This window comes from Pleurotus ostreatus (genome assembly GCF_014466165.1).
Source record: "Pleurotus ostreatus strain PC9 chromosome Unknown scaffold_2, whole genome shotgun sequence".
Lineage (NCBI taxonomy): Eukaryota > Fungi > Basidiomycota > Agaricomycetes > Agaricales > Pleurotaceae > Pleurotus > Pleurotus ostreatus.
Window position 1 is genome coordinate 4,123,467 of NW_023503157.1, and position 25,340 is coordinate 4,148,806.

Genomic DNA, 25,340 nt, shown 5'->3' on the forward strand with positions numbered 1-25,340 from the left:
CGATGGTGAGCCTACTGCCGTACCACAAATCTATCATAGAACGCATCCATGATCCCGCTACCAATGACTTGCTGGTGCTCGCACGCGGTCTGGGCCTTCGCCGCATATTGTGTACTCTAATGAAGATATACGACTCCCCGAAGAACCTTGTGCTCCTGCTCAACGCGTCGCAGGAGGAAGAGTCGGAGATTGGCGAAGAACTCGGCCTGATGGGCTGCAGAAACCCCGGTCTGCGTATTGTCGATTTCGAAAAGACGAACAAGGAGCGGTGCGCGCGCGTTTGATGCGCCTGACCGCTGCTAACTAGTCTCAGGCAGGATCTGTACAAGAAGGGCGGGCTCATATCCGTCACCTCGCGTATCCTAGTAGTTGACATGCTGCAGGCGAACATCCCAACAGAGCTCATCAGCGGCATCATCGTTCTGCATGCTGAGAAGTGCGTGTCCCGACGAGCTCCGCCGGTGAACGTGCGTTGACGTGACCGCACGCAAGGGTGACGGCGCTGGTGTTGGAAGCCTTCATCGTGCGGCTGTACCGCGAGAAGAACCGGACGGGGTTTCTGAAAGCGTTCACGGACCAGCCGGAGCACATCACCAGCGGGCTGTCGCCGCTGAAGAACATCATGAAGGAGCTGCAGCTGCGCTCGGTGCATATATATCCGCGGTGGGTCGCGGCACTGCAATGTCCCGTGCAGAGCGCTGACGGTGGGGCAGGTTCCACCAGGAGATCAAGAAGTCGCTCGAGCGAAGGCGCGCCGACGTGATTGAGCTGTCGCAGCCGCTGACGACGTCTATGTCTGAGATCCACCAAGCTATCATCCAATGCATAACGACTACGCTGTCCGAGCTGAGACGGTCCAATACATCGGTACGTAGTGCGAAGCGGACAATGAACGTTATCGAACTAGTTCCCAGCTCGACCTAGACGATTTCAATGTCGAGAATGCCTACTTCCGGTCTTTCGACATCATTGTGCGCAGACAACTGGACTCGGTATGGCACAAAGTCGGACCCAAAACGAAGCAACTCGTCAATGACCTTGGCACCCTTCGGCGCCTCCTCACGTTAGCCTGATCTCAAACCGTTCGATCTACTGCTAACGCTGTGCACAGTTTTCTCCTGAGCTACGATTGCCTGCAATTCCAAGCGTACCTCGAAACGCTAGTCGCTTCCAGCACGACGTCGTCCTCCGGGGGTGCGAAGCAACACCCCTCGCCGTGGATGGTAACGGACGCGGCGAATATTATTTTCCAAGCCGCCAAACGGCGCTGTTACACAATGAGCTCTAGTACAAAGGCAGCTGAGCGTGCGCAGATGGTGAGTGACGTCGACGAAGAAGGCTGGGACGCCTTGGATGAAATCCATGGTATTGTCGGCAAGTCGTCAGGGCAGAGCGCGTCGAAGGCCGACAAGCCGTTTTGGGTGCCGCAAGGGATGGAGCCGGTGCTTGAAGAGCTGCCCAAGTGGACGCTGTTGGCGGACATACTCAAAGAAATCGAGGGGGAGATTATCCGTCAGGAGTCGTTGCCGCCGCCTACCGTCCCGTCCACAGGTATGCAACTGCTTTCCTCAATGGGCGGGCTCCTTTGATTAAATGTCGTCGGTTTAGTTGTCCCGGGAACGAATACCGTCCTTGTGATGACGTCGTCGACTCGGGAGGCCGAGATCCTGAGTGATTTCTTGAGCGCCATGGACGCGGACGCTCCTGCAGGAACCCAAGGCCGCAAGATGATGCTTCGAAAACTGTACTCCTACCTGGCGTGGAAAGGCAAACTGAACTCGCAGCAAAGGAATGATGGCACGACCTTTCAGCGGCAGAGTTCTGCGGCGCTGAGCGAGGCGCTGAAGAAGAAGGATAGAGAGAAGGCGGAGCGGAGTGCGGGGCGGAGGCGCGTGCGTGGGGGTGCGCCGTCGAGTGCTGCTGCGAGCTCGTCCGTCGAACCAACGCTCATCGACGTGGACGCTCAAGGAGACTCGAAGATGGAGGCAGACAGCTTCGCAGAATTGTAAGTAGCGTCCCTTGCTGTACTTACACTCGCGAGGACCTGACTTCGGGTGCACCCAGCTGGGCAGCGACGCAGAACGCAACCGCGGCCGTAGTGGAGTCGGCAACAGTCGTGGATGCGGACGACTTGGATTTCACGTCGACTGAGCTCCTGGTCGATTTCGATACGAGCTACGGGTTGCTGACGCCTGAAGAAACGGTCGTGGTGCGACCGTACTCAGACGACGGGGACGACAGCATCCTTGGTGAGATGCGCCCGAAATTCATCGTGATGTTCGAGCCGAATATGGACTTTATTCGGCGTATTGAAGTGGGTGTCGGCCCCCTTTCATTGCATGTCATAAGTCAGGACTGACTTGTTTGCTATGAAAAAAGGTATACAAGAGCTCGAACCCGGGTTTGGGTGTCAGGGTGTACCATATGGTGTACGGCGATTCCTGTGAAGAACACAAATATCTTGTAGGCATTAGGAAGGAGAAAGAGTCCTTCGAACGGCTCATCAAAGAACGTGCTGTGGGTTTGACGTTAATAATATGCCTTCTTTTCTCTCCACTGAAGTTTCCGTTATTGTAGACAATGTTGCTGCCCATTCTCGAAGACAAAGGCCCCGGAAGTACGTCGAACGACGCCCTTCTGAAGACAATTAGCTCCAGAATCGCAGGTGGCCGGCGCGAGATCAGCACTACGCCGGCTCAGGTATGTCAGCGCGGTGTTCGAGGAAGCCCCACCCCTGATCACGTTCCCTGCTCGCCGTCAAGGTCATCGTGGATATGAGAGAATTCCGTTCGACGCTGCCGTCATTGCTGCACGCCTCCAACATAATAGTTGTGCCGGCCACGCTGACGGTCGGCGATTACATTCTCACACCGGACATCTGCGTGGAACGGAAGAGCCTTTCGGATCTCATATCGAGTTTTAATAGTGGCAGGCTGTAAGTCGAGCCATCTCCGCTTGTCGCGCATTAACAGTGGGCTCATTGATGGACAACAGATACACCCAATGCGAGCTCATGTCGGTCCACTACAAACACCCTGTCCTCCTCATAGAATTCGAGGAAGACAAGGCATTTTCCCTCGAGGTTCGGCATATTTCTTCTTTTTCTCTCCAATTAGCTAAATTCATGGGTTCTTTGATAGATCGTGTCTGACATGAAGTCATATGTCAAACCGACTGCGAAGTATCCTCAGAAGAAGGGTGGAGGCATCGAAGGTAACCAGGCTGTTACGACACTGCAGTCGAAAATTGTGCTGCTTCTGCTTCACTTTCCTCGTGTCCGCATAATCTGGGCTTCGTCGCCATATGCAACAGTGGAGATCTTCCAAGAACTGAAGCAAGCTAACCCTGAACCCGATCCCGTCAAAGCCATATCTGTAGGAGCCGAGGACGACGCCGAGCTGGGTGCCGGCATTAACTCTGCTGCTGAGGAGCTTCTTCGAAGTCTTCCAGGCATTACGGCCAAGAACGTGCATTATGTGATGAGCAAAGCGAAGAATGTGAGGGAATTTTGTGGGCTGTGATCTCGGGCAGGTGCAGGAGATTCTGGGAAATGAACCCGGAAAGCTATGTTGGGAGTTTATGCACCGGGGGGAGTGATTGTCACTTGGTGCTGATTGCGACATGGGCTGTTGGGATCATTTATTCGATACATATTGATTCTGTAACGAATCACGATTCCGCGATGCGTTGATGGGAGATGTGTCACGCCGAGGACACTGCCTGAACGTTGAACATTTTGAACAATCATCTCCACAAGCGACGCGTCGAACGAAAAGAGTTAAATTTGACTTCGCCACGACTTCTATTGATTAAATATTGAACAGCATCTGCGTGGGTATGTATCCGTACAGGCCAAAATACGTACAATAAGTATACAATATATCTGCCGAACTAGTGTAATACAACATGAGATGGCCCCTCCCAGAGAGCATCCAGAGAATCGTCGCATCGTAAAGTGATGCAGCCAAAGAGCATAGGGTAAAGATACAAAGATCAAGCAACGAGTGGCGCTAGTAACAGAGATAATACATCATGGTACTGAATATTGTAAAGCGAATGTGTGAGTGTCGATACAGTGTCAATGGAGATAGAGAGAGAATAAGTCCAATCATTTTAAGTTTCTGAGCTTCTTGATGACATCTTGCATGTCGTCTCTGTTCCATTCACCGCTCCAGCCTTGCCTTCGCTCCCTCCGAGATGAGGGGCGTATCAATTTCACAGGTGGCGCCTGCGTCTCGGCCTCTTCGTCCATGGGGACTAAGGCATCAATGAACGGCGTCGAAGGTCGCATGTCCGAAGGGCGGATGCTACGCAGAGGAGAAGCAGGGGCAGTGGAAGGGCGTGACCGAGAAGAGGGGACATATGCTTTCACCACAGGTTGTCTCCGCGACGGGCGAGCGGTCGCAGTGGGAGCTGGCGCCCGGGTGAAGGTACGGAGTTTCGGAGCATCCTCTTCGACGGGGGACGGCGACGGTCTATATTCCGCGAATCCGACTTCGTACTCGGCGAGCTCGGCCTCCTGCGCCGACTTTGGCTCGTCGCGCAAGAACAGAGTTTGCAAAGGGGGCGGCCTTGGGGTCTTCTCAGGTACGATAACGGTCATGTATGAAGGAAGTGGAGGTGAGGGTTGCGGGTGTCCTTGGATGTGGTGGTCGTCATCGCCAGTGTGGACGCCCACCATCGTGCCAGAGTGGCTACTGGAGTTCAAAGTATCGACGCTGTAGCACGAACTGGAACTGGCGGTTGTTGCGGAGGACAATGATTCGTGAGACGCAAATGGGACGCGATCGCGAGAAAGATGGGTAGGAGAATGAGGCGTGTAGGGATCTCGGGAAAATGTCGAAGAGGAAGCGGATGCCGTAGAAGGTCGCCGCGCGCTGAAGAATGTAGACGTGGGAGAGTACGAAGGTGAGTAAGGGTTGGCCGTCGAGGGTCTAGCTGACGAAGGAGCGAATGAAGACGGAGAAGAAGGAGAGGGTGGGGTTGCCGTGGAAGGACGTCGGACCTTCTTGTTCATTGCAGTAGAGGGTAAACTCAACACCGAGAGGCTGTTTTTCCGGAGAAGATCGGTCTTTATACGTAACTTGTCTGTATCCTTCGGTTTGTTACTTGGCACCTGGGAGCTGGACAAGGGCCCAACGAATAACGGTTCCATGTGTTCGGGGGGAGGTGGGAATTGGTTGTTGGCTGAGTACGTGCGCTTGAATGGGGGGAAGACCAGGTCAAGTGGGGGTTGTTCACCGAGGGTGCGAGTCAGCTTGTCGATGCGTCTCGCACAGATGTCGGAATCAGAAAGGACGCGGAAATCCGGTGAAGGAGGAGTCAACACGATGGGTTTCTGTGGTACGCTGGGTGGAGATGAGGCAACAGATGGGATGATTTTTGGCTGTGGAGATACACCTAATGATGGGGTCGAAGGCTTGGGTCTTGGAGGGGAGGCAATATCAGTCGGAACTGGGAGCGGCTTCTCCGCCAAACCATGCGAGGTAGGTGAAAGGGATGATGAAGGTTGTACAGGGGGAAGTACCGGTAGAGACGTCGTTGAGAACGTCGGGGGCGTAGATAATACTGGTGCCTATAGACCATGAGCATTGAGTCGGATTGACTCGTAAACTGCACGCACCACGTCCTTAGCAACCTTTCGCTTTCCCTTGACGCCCCAGATCGTTGCGAATCCCCTTGCAGGCGAATCGGCCTTCTTTGCCTTCACGATAGGCTCCGGTTTCACCTTCGGTGTCTTCACCTTTTTCTCGATCTTGGGCAATGGTTTGGGTGCTTTTGGTTGCATGAAATCGCACTGGTACATGCTTGGGGGAGATGGGGGGCGTCGAGATCTGGTAGAGAAGGCCCCAGACTTTATGGAAGCGGAAGAGGCGATAGAAGACATGGCCACGATGCAGCGAGCCTGCGCGACAAGAAAAAACCCAGGGTTATGGGAAGGTGGTCGTTTTGGGGGCAAAAGAACTCACTGAAGTACTGGGTCCCCGGATGCAGTGTTGTTGATATATGTATATATATATCTTTGGCGCGCAAGAAGACCGAATGGGAGAGTGATGAATTGACTTAACAACACGTTGCCGGTCGACAGTCGCACGGAATGAGGGTGCGTCAAAAGATACCCACCAAGTAACCAACGGACAGGAAGGCAAGTTATAGGCGATTCAATGGTACCTCACCCAGCCTAGGTCCGTAAAGGGACCGACACGTTGACCATTTCGTACGCCCAAGTAATCTACGATAGAGGCAAGTCCGGAATTATCGAGCCACGCGAGCGAGGGAAAGTGACCGCAAGCTTGGAGGGTTTAACAGGAATGGTGGCGCAGCTGACAATAAGTGATCACGGCTTCCGTCGCCCATCGCGTCCAATCAATGAATCAATGCCGTTACATTGATGTGAGAGCACGAATGGAACTGCCTCCAATTGGAAATCTTGACATTCGGCAAGTTGAATCATGGCGGATTCCTCGCGAGGAGTCGTGCTTAAAGATATAGAAGTGAGACAAATGAGTCCCTGCCTAGGCAGGCTGCTGGCAGAGGGAAGCCTAACTCAGCGTCCGCTCCTATCAATAGATTGGAGCTTACCAGGAAAGGACCATAAATCAAATTTGCATTTATGTCGGCAAATCTCGCCTGAAGAGTTGCTGGGAAACTTTGAAATGGAATGTACACTGCCTCGCAGCTGGTGGTGGACGGACGATCAGCGCAGCGACACTGATCATGATCAGGCGGGAGCTTGGCAAAGGCGGTGGAACCAAACAGCCCCTGTCCGCTGCCACCAATCATCCTGTCGTGGGCACAAAATGCCAAACGCCTTGCTTGAAAGTCTCTGGAGCAGCCCATCTCCACAGTTCTTGATGTCTAAATAAGACTGTCTCGTGCGTTCATGCTTTCCTTCGAGCAGCTCTCCGAAGGGGTACATAGTGAATGTCCACCTCAGCACACGTTCCGAGTATCCGAAGAAATCTCCGAGTGGCGACTGCAAGTGGCGACTCGCAAAGATAGGCACTGTTAGGCACTCGGAATCTTCTGTCACTCAGGTACAAACATAGTACACATGCATTAGGGTTTGGTTAGGTGACTCTTACGATCTACTTTACGCACATCTGTCATACGTAATGGTCATTCTAGCTGAATATATAGCCATAAAAATGGTCGAGTGATAGCGTGCCGCCGAATTCGGTCTACGCAAAAGGAGAATCAGCGTAGGAATTCGCAAGAGTAAAATATCTCACGCGGGGGCTAGACGGGACTTTTATCCTGGATCGTCTTGGGAAGGTCGACTGTGCTATTCACCCTTGTCGTGGGATCATCTTCCTCGGCAACAATAGGAGGCGGCTCGTCCAGGTCCCCGGGATATAACCAGAATGCAGGATAACGACGCTGGATATTATTGATAAACAGCGTGATACAAAGGGAGACGGTCGCGGTAAGGAGGATGATTGGTATGAAGGACCAAGACAAAATGCGAAGGTTGTTATCTATAGCCACGAGGATAGCTGTAGCACAAGCGGGAGGATGTCTGTTGTTGGTCATTTGCATAAGAACAAGAGTCGTTGCACACGATGCAGATCCTGCGAGCCATCGAAACTGAAGGAATCGTTCTTCTGGTAGCAGCTCCATAAGCTTCGTTATGCATATCCCAGTAACAGCGCCTATCATATGCCCGCAAAACATTGGCCTCGGCTGAGCAAATGGAGAGTTCACTAGGGCACCGATGAGGCCGACAGAGGCTACCTATACCAGCAAAACAGGGTGAGGGAAACAGTAGATATGTCGCGTCCAAGCGCACATAGTTTGCGATGACGGGTGGGATGTCTTGATTCACGAAAAAATGTACGTGGGTGAATATAGCTTGTATGGTGGCAATGCCACAGAATACTGCAATAAATGACCTTTACAGCCGTTGAGTTACGCTAATTGTAAAAAGAAAGAGTCGCGTACCATATGCAGTTAACCCATAATGGAGAGATCGCAACTGGCGACGGTCTGTAACCTATCCAACGCGACATCCACCAGGGCAGGGCCGCTAAATGAGGATGCTTTGGTTGATACACTAGAGTCATGTCCGATACGCAGTGAGGGGGATTGCTGGGGTATGCGAATTACCATAGCCTTTCTACGCCCTTGAAGTACCATCAAGAACAGTGGGCCCATTGCCCTCGATGATGGGACATTCTTGGAGAAATCGGCGTCTCCTCGCACTAGGTGATGGCGTTGGCTTCTCTAAAAAATAGCGCAATGAGAATACGGTCAGCTGAACGTACGAATCCACGCGCGAAGTACACTGGCGCAGGCAGTATCCCGAGTTGGTCCGTCGTGAAGAGGAGCGAAAGGTCAGCCAACGGCATTGCAGAGACTCCATGGTATGAAGCATGAGTACGTGGAACATGAGAGGGAATTAAGCACCCACGTATAGCAGAAGTCGCGTCATCGTGTTCGTCGCAAGTAACAAATTTGGGAGCGCAGCAAGAGTTTGCGGCATGAGGAATCCGTCCCAGCGCAATGAAAGCCCGTCGCTAGACGGTGGTACCGATCGGCGTTGCCTTCTTGGAGAGACCCGGATCAAGCAGCGATGAGCGGAATCAGCGTTGAAAGAGGGAATTTCTCGAGAAGTTTAGTCATCGTATGACGCCCAAAGTTGTTCACCATCGCCAGTTCTGAGTCGTGCGTTTAGAGGACCTTCGAAGTTGAGGCTGAGTTCAGGGTAGACACGTGTGAGCGTACACTACCTGCCTTAAATGAGAGGCACGTGCTCAGCTACTCAGGCGCTTGTAGTAATACAAGCCGACCATCTCCGACGGCTTGAGGCTCTTCCTCCTCTTCTTCTCCTCTTCAGCATCAACGCTCAGTACTCAATTCTACACTTTGTTCCAGCTATCTGGTGACGTTCCACGAAGACGTTCCCTACCCCCTCAACGTCGCCGCCGTTGCGTGGGTACCCTCAGCGTGTACCTAATGCGTATCTAGCTTTCTGTGCATGCGATGCTGCATCAGAATCATGTCAGATGATGGAAGCGTTTCCGCGAGGGCTTTGCTGCTTCTATATTCCAGCGTGCGATAGACTCGAGTCAAGAACATATGGACTAAACGCCATAAGGCTTTGGCTATCTCTGATTGTCCGTCACTCACAAGAAGGACGAAGGAGTCCTGTTTGCCTAACTGCAATCACCGATGACAGGACCACATGTATCAACTCTTGGCGTGCTTTCAGTGCAGTCAAAGTATAAAACGACAATGTCGAAGGCGCACCATTCAGTCTATATTTCCTCTGGGCATCATTAGGCATGCGCATCGGTTCAGCCATTCTCGCGTCCTTTGCTATCTCGGGAGTCTTCGGGTCTCCTGCCACTACCAAAACTGGAAAATTCATTGTGAAATTGAGAGATGGGGCTTCGTCTAATACTCTTCTCGAGTCAAGTGGAGGGGATGTAACTCATAGATGGGGAACCGGCTTCCAGGGATTTGCAGGTTAGTTGATCATGTATCCAACGATGCAATCATGGTGACTGGCGATGCACTTCGGCTCTAGGTACTTTCTCTGAGAAGGCATTAAGCGTGTTACGCTCTTCGCCAGATGTGGAATCCATTTCAGAGGATGGTATCATGCAGGCATTCGCCGTGCAGTGGGTATTATCCCCATATTTCCCGACATCTATTCATGTAAACATCCATTTAGGACCGATGCGCCATGGGGGTTAGCTCGACTCAGCTCTACAGGTCGTCTTGTGAACACCAATGCCTCGGCTTTGACTTTCTCTTACACGTACGATTCCGTTGGTGGTGCAGGCGTTGACGTGTACGTCGTTGGTGTGTTCTTTGTCCTAAATCGCAACGGTCGATCCTGAAATCCCTTGTAGATACTGGTATGTTTCCAAGAGTGTGATCACTCTCAGGCTTACAAACTTCCGTGTCTTCTAGGCATCTATACTGAACACGTAAGGTCTTTTCTGGAGGTATAGCACACCAAGTTTCAAGTAATCCCCAGACTGAATTTGAAGGACGTGCGCATTGGGGTGCAACATTTGGTGGATATGCGTACGCCGCCGACCCGCCGAATTTCCCACCTCGTTAGCTTACTCCCTTAGGTCCGTCGATGGCAATGGCCATGGTACTCACTGTGCGTAAGTGATGTCCGTGACCTGGCTGTCCCTGTATAACCCTGTTTGATTATAGAGGGGTTGTTGCGGGCCATCGATTCGGAGTTGCCAAGGTAAATAACTCCTTTAGACTCCTCGCTTCGTACTCATAAGCCTCCAGGCTGCGAGCGTTGTGGCAGTAAAGGTCCTCAGTGATGCTGGGTGTGTCAACTTTGTGTAACTAGACTGTAAGGTGCAATTTAATGACGCACTTACCTTCAGGTCTGCGACAGTCTCGGACATGTTCGTTCACCTTTCTTATTCTGGATGTTACCATGGACTGATACAGCTGTAGCATCTCGGGCTTGAACTTTATCATTGCCTCCGCACGTGCTTCTGGCCGTCCATCAGTTGTCTTGATGGCTCTTGGGGGTTCTGCCTCGACTGCCATGGACAACGCTGTTACTGCCGTTCGTATCCCCCGTAACGGTTGTATAGTGAATTGAAACCACTCTCTTCTAGGTAACCACAGCTGGTATCCATGTGGTCGTACGTATTTCACGGTGAGTTCATGTTACTGCTGATCTAATCTGGGCATCAGGTTGCTGCGGGAAACTCCAATACTGATGCTGCAAATACGTCTCCCGCTCGAGTGCCATCTGTCATCACCGTCGGAGCGATCACCATCAGCGACGCGCGCTCCTCGGCTTCAAACTATGGTTCCGTCGTCGACGTCTATGCCCCTGGTCAAAATATCATCAGCGCGTGGATTGGTAGCCCTACTGCGACGAACATCATCTCTGGCACTTCGCCGGTAGCGTCTATATCTCTTCCTGGCGTTGTATTCGCTCTCATTTCCCTGCAGGCGGCTTCTTTTGTTGCCGGCCTCGTCGCCTACCTCATTAGTGTCCATGGTAATTTATCTCCCGCTGCGATGAAAGCGCTCGTGAAATCATTGAGCTTGAATGGTGTCCTTACCGGCATACGTGAGTGATATCAAGTTATCTTCTAGCGGAATGCTTACCAAAATGGTACATCATACAGCTGCTGGTACCGCCAATAATTTGGCTCACAATGCATAATCGTAGCTATGGCCCATTTCAGCCCCTTGTACAAAGAATGACAAGTGTACCATAGTGTCTGCATATGGAAGTAAACCACGTGCTTGTTTCACCGTCTATTGCGTTCTCCCTAACAGTTGTGACGGACTTGCAGCGTTAACTAGATTCCGAATTAACCCATGATGCATTGAGCGCTGAGCGCGAACTTCGACGAAAAGATACAACAATCCCCCTGAATCGTCTGACTTTAAGGACACTCTTCACGTGCGATTCATCACCAGCAGGTCTCTCATGCCATGGCAATGCGGGTGAAATCGCACTCCTCACGCTAGTGACAACGACCAGCAGACAGTGTCAACTTATATCCTTATCCTGCGTCCTCGCTGATTCCTCGGCCCAGTAGGACCTTCAGTAGCACAGCGTACTTCCTCTAAGGATTCTCAAAGCTTGCTCAAAGCTCGACTTCATTGGTTGCACTTTTTGATTGTCACTCGAAGTAATCAACTTCTCGGTCATATTCACGACGAGCCCGCCCCAGTCAAAGGCACCACGATAAAGTGGGTTTAAGGTCTGCATCTATGGCTCGGAGTAGAAGGGGTATCCATAGTATAAGCTACGCAAATAGTACTCGGTCACTGACATCATTCTGTCAGATGAAAACGCAAGAGCATAGGCGAAGAATTTAGGTGACAGCAGAAATAACTATACCATCTTATTTCTCGATGGCCTTACCATCTCTCCTGCCTGTCGTGGTGGCATGCGAGAGCCTTATATCGCTGGTATTTTCCCCGCTATCAAGGAAAGATAGGGGAAAAGTTACCATTGTTGTATAATCCATTCAGCATCGATGACAATGGATTCGTTCCACCTTCTCACAGTGGATCAACAGCCATAAAGGCCGCTGATGCTTCACTGAGATATCTCAGGCATCTTACGCTGTGTGTTTGTCAAGGTGAGACTTGGACATCTGTTTGGCAGTGATTCGATTGACCCCAGTGTAGGTGGGTAGGCGCCCACTCTTAGAGTCTTGCCCGTGCCATGAGACTCTCACCTCTACCCAACGAAATTATGGCAGAAATATTGGAGTATTCCGCACCCATGCTCACTGTCGCCGACCTATCAAAGCTCACCCTCACGCTGGTTCTGCGTGTGCACTTAGCTGAGATAAACCTAGGAAATAATGTGCCGCGGCGTTCGAGTGCTCGGGCTGAAACAAGAAATAAACGAAACAATTATATACAACAAACCATGCATAAAGGGATCAGTGACGTTCAATCCCAACAGCAGAAACCATGATAGCTTTGTATTACAGAATTGGGCATACATGTACAGATATATGAAAGATACAATATAGATAGACTGAAGATGGTGGAAAGCAACGGTCATTTAGGAGGAATATGAATGACAAGGGTAGGGATATGAGATGGTAGCTACTGCATACTTCCTCCAACAACGAGCAACAGAATAGACTATTCCGTGCCAGAACGCGGTAAGCTCAGCCTCGTTCCTATAAATGCGGCCAGAGAACCAGTAGGAGGTAATTCGAGAATTGGATCAATCGCGCGATTTGATAAACTTTGACCCTCGGTTTTGATCCCATTGATCATTTGCACGTCCCCGCTTTCCATTTGTATTCTTCCTAACCTCGTGTAGTATGGCGGAGTTGTCGACCCAGTCTGTTTCATGTGGGAGGCGCTTAGGAATGAGTTCGATGAATTCACGTAGAAGAGAATACAGCCAACGTGGTTCATTCAGAGCCTCCAGTCGAGATTGTGCTTCACGGGCAGCGTGTTCGGCAGCTTCTTTGGCGGCTTTTGTGCTGGGAACTATCCGACGTTGACGTGGAGGACCATTATACCTAGTTGCGAAATGTTCGCAAAGCTCAGCGATGAGTTCATTGATGGCATAGATTTCGAACTCGATGTGTGGTCCATTGGAAGTGATGGTTGTCATTTTTGCTTGTGTGCCTTTTGCTGGACGGTCGCCATGAACGACATATCCATCGAACATATTTAAGTGAATGCGAAGATCTGTGGGATCGTTCTGATCATGACGAAGATGTCGTATCGCCATGTACATCAGTACATGGAGTGCTGATTCACGGTCGTCGAGAATGCAATGAGACGCTGTCGCTGGATTCATGGTCAAATTGGCGGACATAAATTGCCATGTGCCCTATAATAACTCATCAGATCAACCAAGGGAAGGGTAAGCACAGGCTTACAGTGCGTCTCACTCGTGTTTGCCTATCCTTGGATAGTCTGTTCATGAAGATGCAGTGATCCCAATCAATGAGGATCCCATGGCGAGCTTCCTCGCTATCGAGCGCAGAGATAAGTATATTCCCTGCGCTGATGTCACGGTGGAGAATATGGAGCTTGTCGTATACGAGTTGGTGCGCTGTCAAATTGTCAGTGCTGGTAGCGAAATTGGCATGTAGGAACACACCTTCCATGGCGTCAGCTATGCATGACACCAGGTCACGCGCCGTTCGGAACAAGCGCAAATCACGACCAACCGTTTCAAGAACGACGAAATGGGCCGTCAGTGGCCTCAGTTCCAACTTCTCACAACCCACTCCAAAGGTCGTGTGAGTGTGACCAATGGTGGTAATTGCATAGTTGGACGTCTTGACATCCCCCCCAGCATGCATCTTCGCAAGGTAACGGCATTTGGACAGTTCTTCGTCCCCAGATATGAGACGATATACCTCGGCCTCTGGTTCAGCATACTCGGAGTCCTCGCGCCAGAAGTCCTTGAAGAACATCACTCGGGGAGTTGGTTCGAGGAGGACCACCACGCGGTTACGTGTCATACGGCCAAATGGAGAGTACGAGCCGCCGTCGAAGCGACGTATGGGTACTGCGTAACGTTGTCCTTCGAATTCCATGCAGAGCAGCGGGCGATCACAAGCGATCACCTTCTTGTATTCATCCGCAGCGGCTCCCGCATATGTATCATCAGCATACTTCTTGAGGGCCTCAACTGCGATCAGGCCCTCTTTCTTGCTGAGTATCGAGAAGCCAGGAAGGAGTCCGCGTTGGGAATCCGTGAGCTGAGCGAAGCGGAGGTAGAATTCGAATAAGAGTTCGGGATAGACGGTATAATCGAAGCGCCGAGAGACAATCGCACAAGAGCGATCCCAGCGAATGAATCTTGCATACTTGCCGCAGATGAGAACGCTGAACAAGTGACTGCGGAACTGCATGGCCATGGCGACTCCTGCATAACTGGCAATCTGGCCTCGAGTATCTCGGCCTGCATTGGTATCGTTTTCAGAGTGGTATTTCTCAGAGGGAGTCAACTCTGTCGGAGGGAGCTTCAGGGCCTCCATGGGGTCTTCTGGCTTGCGTTCGCTAGGACGTTCATCTTCGGCGATGAAGGGTTCTTCAAGTCGTGCGGGGTTAGAGTTCTCTTGCTCAGCTTTTGCATCCTCTTCGTCGTTTATGATGTCCGCGTTCTCATTCTCGTCCCCGCCCTTGCTTCCTGAGTCCGCCTTCTCCTTCTCGTACTCTTTGCCATCGACGTCAATAAATGCATCCATGAGCGCACTCAATTTGAACTCGACGAAGCTGAGCAAGTTGGCAAAGTCGACCTTCAGCTTCGTATGACGTGGTAGAATCACTTGTCCGTCGATAGTGTAATCAGGTCCGAGCCCGCTGGCCGTGTCGCGGTAGTCATGTGTGTCATTAAAGTTGAGCTTACGATGATTGTCACCATAGACGAACGGCCACTTAGAAGTTGCCTTCCCCTAGAAGGATTATCAGCGAGCGCCACTCCGTAGATCCTAAGATACTTACGAAATGACTGTACATTTGTTTTTCAGTTTTCGCGTTGCCCATGTTCTTGAGGTGTTTGATGCGAGTTTTGGGGACTTTCTGCAGACTGTACTTTTGATAAGATTCTTCTTCACTGTGGCCGAACGGGAGAAACTTGTTCATAAAATCCACCGGGTCCGACGAGACGATGTATTGGCCACGAATTTCGCGAACGAGGGTTTCCCCAATTTCCTCAAGGTCTAGGGGATCCATTGTCCAGTCGTGGTGACGTCCAATCCTGAGTGCCCGCGGCGTTGGATGAGGGTCGTTGTTCCGGGGCGGTTGGTTCGGGATGGTGCGTTCCCGAGAGTGTTCGAAGTATGTGCTTGCAAGACTTGCTTGCTGGGACTGTGGGTGAGGTACTGAGTGTTCAGACATGGTGAGTTTGATAGAGAGAAGAAGAGATTGAGAAGAACACGCATTTATATACATGCTGGCTTACCTTCTCAATGTGGCTGTTTGGAACATGGGAGATGTGGGCGTTAAGTGGAAGTTGGTGCGGATGTTCAATCCACGATGTATCATGTGACTGTCTGGCATTCCTATTATGGTAGGTAGTTAACAAAGGAAGCGAATTCTAAACTCCGTTACACGCCGAGTCATCCACCCTAAGGCCCATATCAACCCAGAGCTGCCTGAAGTAGTTGGTAGATGACTTTGAAAATGTATATTCTATGAATCTACTATTATGCACAACACATTTCTTTGTTTCTATGGTACAGTAGCCGGTGGTGCTTCGAACCGAGGTTACACGCCACTGGTCCACTGACTCTTCAGCACAGCACCAATTAAACATTGATCTATACAGCACCTTCCCTCAAGGTGGCCAAGTGGCTTTGAATGCAGCTGTTTAGGTGCTCTTCAACACTGACTCAATCAGCTCGGAGTACTGACGAGACCTCTCGGTCTTAACTGTCCTCTCACACTCAACGTCGAGATCCCTCGATCCGCCTTTGCATAGACTTATACCTTCATATTTACTTGGCATTCTACGGCAACAGACTGCGACATACCCACGACTGACTATTATCAGCTGTTTACGGGTCAACATAGCGTGTATTCAGAACGTTGTGGGAGATGACAAGAAGTCTGAGCGGACCTCGAGAGTAGACGAACTAGCATCGCCACCATCGCCCGGAATGAGCCTCATACTCGTTTCGCGTGCGTGTGATGTTGTTCAAGATGCGTTGTGTTGAAATGAGAGCATAAGCATACCGTTATTTCTTTTGCGACGCATACCGTCCGAGCGCAACGACGGGATCGCCGTCAGTCATTTGTGTGTGCAGTATGGTTCCGTTTTGCGCCCGTTCCACAATAATTCGGCGAGGACAACGAGGGATACGAGGGGAACTGGTTTACTTGGAGCGTTGGGCCTCGTTCACAGGGACAGAGAATAGAGGCGAGAAAAACGGAGGACACGCCTTGATCGAGGCGTTAGTAGCCAGGCGATCCGGCGAGGGCGAGGGCAAGGATGCTGGCAAGGACGAGCTAAGGGAGAGAATCCACAAGCGTACGAGGGCGCAGAACTGGAGTGATTCTTGGATGTAAATTGAAGTTGTCATTGTTTGTACAAAGAGACAGGTCTGTGCGCGATTCGCGCCCACTGCTGACATTGCTGAATGACGTCGCTCTTCCAGCTTCAACGCGCATATATAAAGCTGGCAAAGCAGCGATGTTCTCCAGATTTCTTTCTTTCCTCTCCCCATCACCACGCCATGCAAACCATCAAAGAAGCCATCGTTGGAAAGGCCAGCACAGGCACAGAAGAAGCGCGCCCAGCTGACTTGAAAGACATGGTGAGTCTGAGGCGTCGAAGCCAGGGGAAGTCCTTCACAACCGTAGACTGCGCTGGTCACCGGTGGAACCGGAGGAATTGGGCTTGAAGTCGCCAAGGCTCTTGCAACCTCTGGAGCGCGTGTCCTCGTAATGTCCCGAAAGAGCGAGAACGGCGAAAAGGCTGTCGCGCAAATCCAGGCTGCGGGCGAAACCCCGGTCGATGTCAAATTCATCGCCTGCGATTTGGGCAATCTGAAGGAAGTACGGAGCGTGGCTGAGCAGATAAAAAAGGACGAAGGTCGCCTAGACATTGTGAGTCGCTTCGCTGAATAACTACGCAGACAAACGCAATGCTCAACGTCAACTCCGAAGCTCGTCGCAGCTGCGGGCGTCGGGGTAAACAAGTTTGATGAGACCAAGGACGGAATTGACAGACATTTAGGTGTCAATCATCTCGGGCACTTCCTCCTCATCAATCGTCTGCTTCCGTTGATGATTGAGACCTCGAAATTCCCCACCTTGAACGCGGCGCAAGCTAGAGTTCCTCGAATCGTCACGATTTCCTCCGAGTTACATCGAACCGCTCCAGGGTCAATCAAATTTTCGAACAAGGCCGAAGTCGCTTCGACTGGAGCCTCCAAAGAAACGAATGAATCAAAAGACCTATCCGCGAACAGTCTTTACGCACGAACCAAAGTCGCCAACATCCTTTTCACTCGCAGGCTCGTTGACAGCGTACTCGCGCGAACAACATCAATGTCATGGCTTTGGCTACTCACCCTGGCGCAGTACACACGGGCCAGCAGGACCAGTTCAAGGAGGCCTATGGGGAGGTTATCGGTTCCGTTCTGAAATCGGTAACAGTTCCTTTCATGAAAGATCCGAACCAAGGAAGCGCCAGTACAGTTTGGGCCGCCGTCAGCCGTGAAGTAGATGGAAGTGACGGTGCAGGTGGCAGGAACAAGTGGCAAGGCAGCTATGTGACCGACCCCGGCACGAAGAGTAACCCGACGGCCCAGGCCAGCAACGACGAATTGGCGAACAACCTCTGGCGCTTGAGCGAGGAGTTGATCCGGGAGAAATTGGGGAGCGACGCATTGTTGAAATGGGGAGCGTAAGTTGGTGAATGGAAATAAAGTTTGTCACATGTCACTTTAACCCTTTGTCACAATGATTTCACTTGAACAACGCCGCTTGTTGAGCGGTGCCGTGGCCAGCTTTTGGCCTTATCCCTCCATTAAATTCGCAGTACGATTCCATTTCACCTCATCTCCTCTACGCGACTTCACACTTGACGCAAGTATGAGTTACGCTCTCTCTTTGTCCGAGCTGGTACACCCCGCAACTGATGGATCTCAGTCCAACCCCACCGCTGGGGGTGCTGCTGAGGCACAGACAATACTCTTCGATCCCGACTTTTCCTACGGACTCGATACAGAAGCACCGTTGGCAGACAAAGACAGCGACGAGAGGCGTAGTTGGATAGATGGCGTGAGCTTACGAGGCGAAGCTTCGGACGAGTCAGAGTACAATGAGATCTATGGCTCGGGAGACGACTACGGTGACGATTGTGCCACAAGCAACGATGTCGAAGACACGCGCGATTCCCGAAGCTCAGAGTTCGCTGCTGCCACCGACAAAGACCAGCCTCTATCAAAAGACTTGCATGTGAGTAGAGGTTCTCTACGTCGCAAGCATCGGTGTGCTAACATGTACATCTTCCGTAGAAAATCAAGCATGCTCGTAATAAAGTATGGCAGCATGAAACCCTCCCGCTGCATCAAGAATACGTCGCACTACAACTCGACCCTCCTTCGGGAGAACGAGTCAGCATCGAGGTTAGTTCGTCGTCGTCGCCCACCCAGTTGCGCGGCTAACTATAGCGTACTGTATAGTACAACGCCACCCAGTTCATGCTCGGTGGATTGCGGAAGGCTGGAAATCGAACGGCCGCTCCCTGTGAGCCTCGTCGAGTTACCGACGATCTCAAAGCGAAACACTGGGATGTTTCACACGCATGGAAGCCTGGGCGCGCCAGATCCTCCTGACTTATGATATTCCAGAATGCCAACATGATGAAAGCGTGCTTCATGTGAGATCTCTTCCATCGGTTTGTCTCCATCCCGATAACTAGTAGTACGTCCCAAGCAGTCGCGCTCATCATGTTTGCCGAAACATTTTACGATGGATTCGTGCACTCTACTGAGCAGCTCCTCCGAGAATCACTTGTGCACCAGGCTCAACGCCACTCTCCGGTACTTGAGCTACAAGACTTTTGCTTTGGTGTGGGTGCGTTATTTGTCTTCCATAATATCACTTCGACACGAGTATTCCGGACTTTGAGGACGACGAGTGGTCCGTCCATCCTTCTCTCACCATATAGTCCTGTTGACGATTTTATATTAGCTCGTAAGCTTCAAGATCTCCAGCGGAAAGTCGATTTCATTACAGGTAAATTGGACAGAGCAAGCGAAAAGCAGGACGTCCCGCGTCAAACGCGAAACTCCAAAGTCCAAGCTATCAAGCAAAACCTCGACGAGCAACTACTACTCGGCCGTGTCGTCAAGGACCTAGCGACGACTGCGAAGCCCAAAGATAAACAAAAGGGCGCGGTTTCGACTCCGGCTCCCGCTCGTAAACCGAAACAGAAGGACGACAAAGCGACACCGAGACCGACGCCAGATGCGGAATCGATCAGCACCGCTCCGAAACGGAAGGGACGTCCTCCAAAGATCTCGCGGAATGTTCAACCGATCCGCGCAATCTCACCTACCTCTGCGTACAGAGGCGGAACAGGCAAGAATGCTGCGTTACTAGAGAACACTCTCAGGGCTACTGCAGTGATGAACAACGCTATGGCTCCCCCGCCTGCGCCTGCACCAACAATGCTCCATTTGGAGGTCCCTTCTGGGTGGGCTGTACCTCAAGCTGAAGAACAATCCACTTCCTCAGGCGTAAGTGCAAGCAGTGTGGCTCTTTCTGCGTCGGAATTGGTACCCGGACCGGCGACTACTAGCTCTTTGCATCTACCCATCAGCAACGCGGCCTCTCTAGCAACAGGATCCTCGTCCTGCGAACCTTGCTGGCTCTAGCTTCTGCTTCGGGCTCCTTGCCTCCTATATTTCGTTCCGTATGACTATCCTACTCCCACTGATTCTCTACCGCCGTCGCGCGACAGCTCTGTTCTCCGTATGCTTGATGGAGAGGTCGCCCAGCACGCAACTTCCTCCAATACTTACGGCTCTCTCAGGGCTTATCAGTCGCCAGATACTCTGCCACGGGACCGTTTCCGATGACTGGTATCACTACGACACCGGACGTGGACGCGGAATGTTACGCCAAAGGCTGCTCCTCGCAGGAGTGGGCGAAAGGTGAATCCGACGCCCAAGGCTGAAGAGCTTATGCAGACGCGAGCAAGGGCGAAGGCTCGAGTGGAAAAGAAGGCGGTAGGATCGCTTACGAAAGATGTCGGCATGTCTACTCGTTCGTTGACTGGGAAGGCTGGACCATCTACTCCGACACCTCAACCCCTCGTTAGGAAGAGAAAGCTTGGTGACTGAGTGTGCGGCATCAAAAATCGTCTGCAATCACTGTGGATAAATCAACTTCGTCTTATAGTAGCTTCTGGGGATAAACTGTAGCATAGCAGAACGACAGTATGTTCTACGAGAAATTCGAATGTGTTGAAATTCTGCGGACTTTGAATATGTAAAATTTCCTCTCGCCATTGTACCCAATGTCAGTTCAAGCTTACTATGCTCTCGTCGTGTTCTTGCATGGTTTTCGGGTTTGGAAAACGTATTACCCTTGGGACCACATCTTTGGCCCATATACAATAATTCTACTCGCCATCGACACGCTTTTACTTGCCTTCATCCCCGTTTCCCAGTTGTATCATCGTTATCGTCCACTTCCTGTGAGTGACTCAGACATGGCGACTCGCGTCCTGAAAGCCAAAATATGGATCAATTCAAGTGAGTAGCTTTTGGACTCTCTGCTCCATCTTCACCGACCCCACCGGTCACACCCTCCGCCTGCGTTCAACGCTTGCTTCGTCCGGTTCTACCGCTAACCAAGGACTAACTTCATTATTTATTCCGTGAATAGTCTGTATGGGAGCCTTTTGGGTTCATTTCGCTTTCGCTGTCTCGAAAGCGTCGAATTTGATGAAAATCCTCACCGCGAAACAACTCACAGTTGTTGTTATTTCGCTGCCGGGCTTGGTCTTCTTCAGCATCATGGCGTCGACGTGGACGTATCTCATCTTGCTATTTGGGCTGTCTCAGCCTTCTCGAGCCCCCTCTGCAGCGGGGCAGCGGGGACAGGAGCAACGTTGTAACGACTACGTCGAATTCTGGAAGAATAATCGTACGTACGGGCCTGCTAGCGTAGCATACGTTTTCCACCGTGATTTACGTTGTTTGGCGTGTAGGAACTTGTATTGGATGGCTGGCGTGTAGCTTCCTGATCCCTCGTGAAGCAACCGCGACTGCGACCGCCCAAGGCGCGCCATCGGCACCCAAAATACCCTCACAGGACACTGACGCAGCCCCAAAGTCCAAGGCAGGGGTCGATTCGGAAGGAGTGCACGAGGCGCAGAGTTGAGAGAGGATGTTGTCAGGGCCATGTGCATGTAAACAGGACTGTCGTACCTTTGTCGATGTGGACTAGCAAACTGATTCCTTCGAATGTGGGATGTAAAGTGGCCCACCGCCAACCACTCCAAAGAAGTAGAGAACGTATCCCCAGTGTCCTCATATCAACGTTGATGGCGCTGATGGAAATACCGTCTGGCATGTAAGTAGATAGAGACATGAATGAAAGGTGAATGTTCCGGGTTAAATAGGTTAATACAAGATAAGTATGAAGCAAGATTGGCATATGATGAGAATATTATGTACATTGGGAAGCGTCTTTATTTCTTGCCAGTGCGCTGCTTCTTGCGAGGTGGGGTCTCGACGGGAGGAGCTAAGTCAATGCCAGCATCGATTGAACCTGCTATGCCATCGTGGGTTGAGATCAATTTCGAATCGTCGGCGTCATCGCATAGATCGTCCACTAGCGGTCGTTTTCTGTTCGGCTTGAGAACTTTCGTGTTGTCGATGTAGTCTAACTCGCCAGGTGATAGCATGGGAAGGCGCACAGCATAGCGGCGAAACACTTCATAAAGCCATTCAGGCTTCTTCATATTCTCGAGTCTGCTTTGACGTTGCGCAGCCCGTAGGGTTGATATGGTCAGATCCTGGTCCTCGGCGTCCTCGTCATCTTCTGTGTCTTCGGAGTCTTGTTCGTAGCGAGTGGAGAACGAGCCACAAAGTGCTCGGATGAGCCTATTTATGGGTTTGACATTGAAGATGAGATCTTGGGCGCCAGATGCCATGAAATTGAGTTTTGACATCGTTCCTTTGCGATATGGGTTTCCGTCGACTTCAATGTAGTCGTCGAACATGTTCAGCAGGTCTCGCATTTCGAAGGCGTTGGCCTTGTTGTGGGCGAGATGCCGGATACCCATGTACAGCAGTACGTGCAGAGCAGATTCACGGTCGTCGACGAGGCCATGGCACGCAGATTCCGGATTCGCTGTCAGATGCGCTGACATGAATTGCCACGTTCCCTGTACGAGGCAGTGAGCATCATTCACCGCCGTCTGAAGAATGGACACTTACAGTTCGATGCACCCTCGTTTTTCTGTCTTCCGTCAAATTGTCCATGAAAATACAATGGTCCCAATCGATCAGGATACCACGATCAGGTTTGTCCGTGGATATGAGGATGTTACCCGCGCTGATATCGCGGTGGAGAATATGGAGCTCGTCGTACGCGAGCTGATGGGCTGTTGTACGATGAGTATCGGTGTGATATCGATATATAAAAACTCACCTTCCATCGCGTCTGCCATAGACGACACCAGCTCGCGCGCTGATCGGAACATCTTGAGGTCTCGGCCAATGGTTTCGAGGATGATAAAATGCGCCGTGAGTTTCCTGATCAGGAGTTTACCTGTCTTCCACGGCATATCCGTATCATCGAAACCGATAGTAGTCGCTGGACAACCGTCCACCTCAGCATCACCTCCCGCATGCATCTTGGCGAAGTAGAGGCATTCCTTTGTCTTGCTGTTCGTCGATAGGAGGTCGTATACCTCGGCCTCCGTTTTCGTATATTCAGAATGCTCGCGCCAGTAGTCCTTGAAGAACATGACGACGTTTTTTCGTGATTTGAACAACAGCGCGGTTGCGAGTCACTCGTCCAAACGGAGAGAACATTCCTCCATTGAACGTCGGTGCTGGCACCACGTAAGGACCCCCTTTGTAGTCCATGTGTAGCAGCGGGATGCGTTTCCTGTTGAGGCGCTTCTTGTACTTTGCCCCTCCAATGGTCCCATAGGCGGTTCCAGCATATGCTGCGAGGGCTTCTAGCGCAGCCGACGCTTCCGTATCGCTCGCTGTCTTGAAGCATGGTAGCAAACCACGTTGGGTGTCGGTGAGCTGCGCGAATCGATGGTAGAAATTGAAGAGGATGTTGGGGTACAGTGTGTAGTCGAAGCGCCGTGAGACGATGGCGCAGGAGCGGTCCCAACGGATGAAACGAGCGTACTTGCCACAGATAAGGACGCTGAACAAGTGGCTTCGGAACTGCATAGCCATGATGACGCCTGCGTAGCTGGCAATTTGCCCCCGGGTCTTCCTTCCGCCTTCAGTGTCGTTTTCGAAAGGATACCGAGCCGAAGGAGAGGGGTCTGAATCAACCTTGACCTCCACTCTGTCTTCTGGGGAATTCGCGGGGTGCTCTCCGTGATCGTCCTCTGCGACGAAGGCTTTCGTATCGGGAGCATCTACCGCTTGTTCTGCCGAATAATCAGCAGCATCTGGAGCAGTATCGCTCCTTTCGTGGTCATAGACCACTCCAGCTTTCTCCCAGTCAGCGTCCTGAGGACCAGGGCCTGGGTAAGGTTTGCGGTCACTGTCAATGAATGCGTCGCGGCGGTGATCTGGCTTGAGTTCCAAGAAGCTGAGCATATTCGCAAAGTCGACTTTGATCATCGTCTTGCGAGGGATCCACGGTTTCTGTCTATTGTAGACCGCTTCGTCCGTGCCAAGGCCGCTGAACGAGTCTCGATGGTTGTGGGTGTCTTCGAAGTCGATATTACGAGATAGTACGCGATACGCCTTGGGCCAACCACGAAGGGCGGCGTGCTGAGAATGATGTAAGCATGGTATGATTCAAAGCGTGATTAGTGCTACTTACACATGCACGGTTCATGTCACTTTCCCCAGACTTGGTGGCCATAGATTTCAGAGCGGTGAGTTGCTTCTTAGAGGGCTTCTGGGTCTTGAATTTCTTGAAGGCACTGGAGTCGTCAATGTTCCATGGTAAGAACTTGTGCATAAATTTGATTGGGTCGACGTCTCCGATGTAATGACCCCGGGTTTCGTGAGCCATGTTGGGAAAGAGCTTGTCGAGTTCGACGTGGTCCATTGCCCAGAGATGAACAGCTGCAAGTCTTGCAACGCGCGGTGTTGGATTTGGATCGTATTCCTGAGGACGGTTTGCAGGGGTAGCAGGATTCGGAGGGCGTTCCGGGTGCGTGCCACCGCTGGTGAGGCCTGCTTGCTGAGAGTGGGTTTGAGATTCTGGATTTTCAGACATGGTATGAGCAAATGATAGAAGCAAGGAGGATACTACGAGACCGAGTTTATATACGTGCTAGCTTACCTTTCGAATGTGGCCGTTGGAACAATGGAAAGTAAGGTGGTGGCGAAGATTCAACCAAGGTATGTCATGTGACACGTGCCACATCCCTATTATGGTAGGTAGTTAACAACGTTCAAATCCCGCTATATCAGCCACAGGCCACCCGCTCATCTCTACGTGGTCCAGAACTGCGCAGCGTTTTCGGTGGACGGCTCAATCGAGCAAACAATGTATATACCTATTCATATCTCTTTGTGGTCTCCCTGAGCCACACACAGCCCACCCGCTCGTCTTTCGGTGGCTGCATCAACGACATGGTTGGTGGACACTGCCCAAGCACCCAACATAGCTGCAAGGCCTTCGCCCCAGGCTGAAAATCAAGGTGCAGGTGAGACCTCAGGTATTCGTGCTGCAGCACCACTTTCATGAATCTCAAGGCGCAAACAATGTATGTACCTATTCATATCTCTTTGTGGTCTCCCTGAGCCAGTAGTGCTCGTATATCCCAAGTCGACGCCAAGCGAACACCGGATATCAGCCACCATCTTTAACATTCAATGCTCATCCCAGCGTCGTGAACCTCCTCCGCCTTCGCGGCCGTCGCTCACTGCGGGCGACACACTCCTACTACTCGTCTTCTTCTCCACTGCCCAGTTATATAGACAATAGCATCCAGAAATATAACCTCTTCCCGTAAACAAATCTGACATCGCCTCCCGTATTCTGAAAGTCTGGTACCTGCGCATGTTGCGTAAAGCAGCGAGGATATGCAGTACTGAGGCGGTAGCCGGCTCTCTCAAGGGTGGTACTCGGCTATGATGCCCTCGATTCCAAGGCGTCAAGGATTCATAGGGATCCCCGTTTTCATCAGAGCACAAGCCCTGTAACTCTCGTCCACTTCAACTTGTATCTTG

General features: G+C 51.4%; 10 protein-coding genes across 10 annotated transcripts; 5 read left to right on the top strand and 5 right to left on the bottom strand.

Moving 5' to 3' along the window:
• Positions 1-119: 119 nt before the first annotated feature.
• PC9H_004340 (uncharacterized protein) lies at positions 120-3,521 on the top strand (the record flags this gene model as incomplete). Its single annotated transcript, XM_036773925.1, has 13 exons — positions 120-268; positions 314-436; positions 493-663; positions 714-867; positions 915-1,063; positions 1,112-1,551; positions 1,609-2,005; positions 2,065-2,314; positions 2,380-2,517; positions 2,578-2,700; positions 2,763-2,935; positions 2,995-3,082; positions 3,141-3,521. 13 exons carry the CDS (start codon positions 120-122, stop codon positions 3,519-3,521), a joined length of 2,736 nt encoding a protein of 911 aa, XP_036635398.1.
• Positions 3,522-4,108: 587 nt separating this feature from the next.
• Positions 4,109-5,887, bottom strand: PC9H_004341 (uncharacterized protein; the record flags this gene model as incomplete). The annotated part of the gene is made up of 2 exons (XM_036773926.1): positions 4,109-5,575; positions 5,624-5,887. The coding sequence occupies 2 exons, from the start codon at positions 5,885-5,887 to the stop codon at positions 4,109-4,111; spliced, it is 1,731 nt and encodes a 576-aa protein (XP_036635399.1).
• Positions 5,888-7,239: 1,352 nt separating this feature from the next.
• Positions 7,240-8,063, bottom strand: PC9H_004342 (uncharacterized protein; the record flags this gene model as incomplete). Its single annotated transcript, XM_036773927.1, has 3 exons — positions 7,240-7,734; positions 7,790-7,892; positions 7,942-8,063. 3 exons carry the CDS (start codon positions 8,061-8,063, stop codon positions 7,240-7,242), a joined length of 720 nt encoding a protein of 239 aa, XP_036635400.1.
• Positions 8,064-9,284: 1,221 nt separating this feature from the next.
• On the top strand, positions 9,285-11,158 carry SUB6_2 (subtilisin-like serine protease; the record flags this gene model as incomplete). Its single annotated transcript, XM_036773928.1, has 14 exons — positions 9,285-9,468; positions 9,530-9,623; positions 9,677-9,807; positions 9,858-9,863; positions 9,919-9,935; positions 9,986-10,035; positions 10,086-10,121; positions 10,174-10,210; positions 10,258-10,298; positions 10,359-10,379; positions 10,432-10,546; positions 10,599-10,625; positions 10,678-11,062; positions 11,121-11,158. The coding sequence occupies 14 exons, from the start codon at positions 9,285-9,287 to the stop codon at positions 11,156-11,158; spliced, it is 1,182 nt and encodes a 393-aa protein (XP_036635401.1).
• A 1,533-nt stretch (positions 11,159-12,691) lies between these two features.
• PC9H_004344 (uncharacterized protein) lies at positions 12,692-15,333 on the bottom strand (the record flags this gene model as incomplete). Its single annotated transcript, XM_036773929.1, has 4 exons — positions 12,692-13,312; positions 13,362-13,537; positions 13,586-14,888; positions 14,938-15,333. The coding sequence occupies 4 exons, from the start codon at positions 15,331-15,333 to the stop codon at positions 12,692-12,694; spliced, it is 2,496 nt and encodes an 831-aa protein (XP_036635402.1).
• A 1,337-nt stretch (positions 15,334-16,670) lies between these two features.
• On the top strand, positions 16,671-18,779 carry PC9H_004345 (uncharacterized protein; the record flags this gene model as incomplete). The annotated part of the gene is made up of 7 exons (XM_036773930.1): positions 16,671-16,751; positions 16,798-17,043; positions 17,104-17,466; positions 17,535-17,845; positions 18,033-18,399; positions 18,459-18,569; positions 18,627-18,779. 7 exons carry the CDS (start codon positions 16,671-16,673, stop codon positions 18,777-18,779), a joined length of 1,632 nt encoding a protein of 543 aa, XP_036635403.1.
• A 114-nt stretch (positions 18,780-18,893) lies between these two features.
• On the top strand, positions 18,894-20,291 carry PC9H_004346 (uncharacterized protein; the record flags this gene model as incomplete). Its single annotated transcript, XM_036773931.1, has 3 exons — positions 18,894-19,086; positions 19,138-19,642; positions 20,090-20,291. 3 exons carry the CDS (start codon positions 18,894-18,896, stop codon positions 20,289-20,291), a joined length of 900 nt encoding a protein of 299 aa, XP_036635404.1.
• A 371-nt stretch (positions 20,292-20,662) lies between these two features.
• Positions 20,663-21,336, top strand: PC9H_004347 (uncharacterized protein; the record flags this gene model as incomplete). Its single annotated transcript, XM_036773932.1, has 3 exons — positions 20,663-20,705; positions 20,839-21,099; positions 21,164-21,336. 3 exons carry the CDS (start codon positions 20,663-20,665, stop codon positions 21,334-21,336), a joined length of 477 nt encoding a protein of 158 aa, XP_036635405.1.
• Positions 21,337-21,646: 310 nt separating this feature from the next.
• PC9H_004348 (uncharacterized protein) lies at positions 21,647-22,816 on the bottom strand (the record flags this gene model as incomplete). Its single annotated transcript, XM_036773933.1, has 3 exons — positions 21,647-22,345; positions 22,398-22,564; positions 22,612-22,816. 3 exons carry the CDS (start codon positions 22,814-22,816, stop codon positions 21,647-21,649), a joined length of 1,071 nt encoding a protein of 356 aa, XP_036635406.1.
• A 79-nt stretch (positions 22,817-22,895) lies between these two features.
• On the bottom strand, positions 22,896-24,381 carry PC9H_004349 (uncharacterized protein; the record flags this gene model as incomplete). The annotated part of the gene is made up of 2 exons (XM_036773934.1): positions 22,896-23,927; positions 23,980-24,381. 2 exons carry the CDS (start codon positions 24,379-24,381, stop codon positions 22,896-22,898), a joined length of 1,434 nt encoding a protein of 477 aa, XP_036635407.1.
• Between the last annotated feature and the right edge of the window lie 959 nt (positions 24,382-25,340).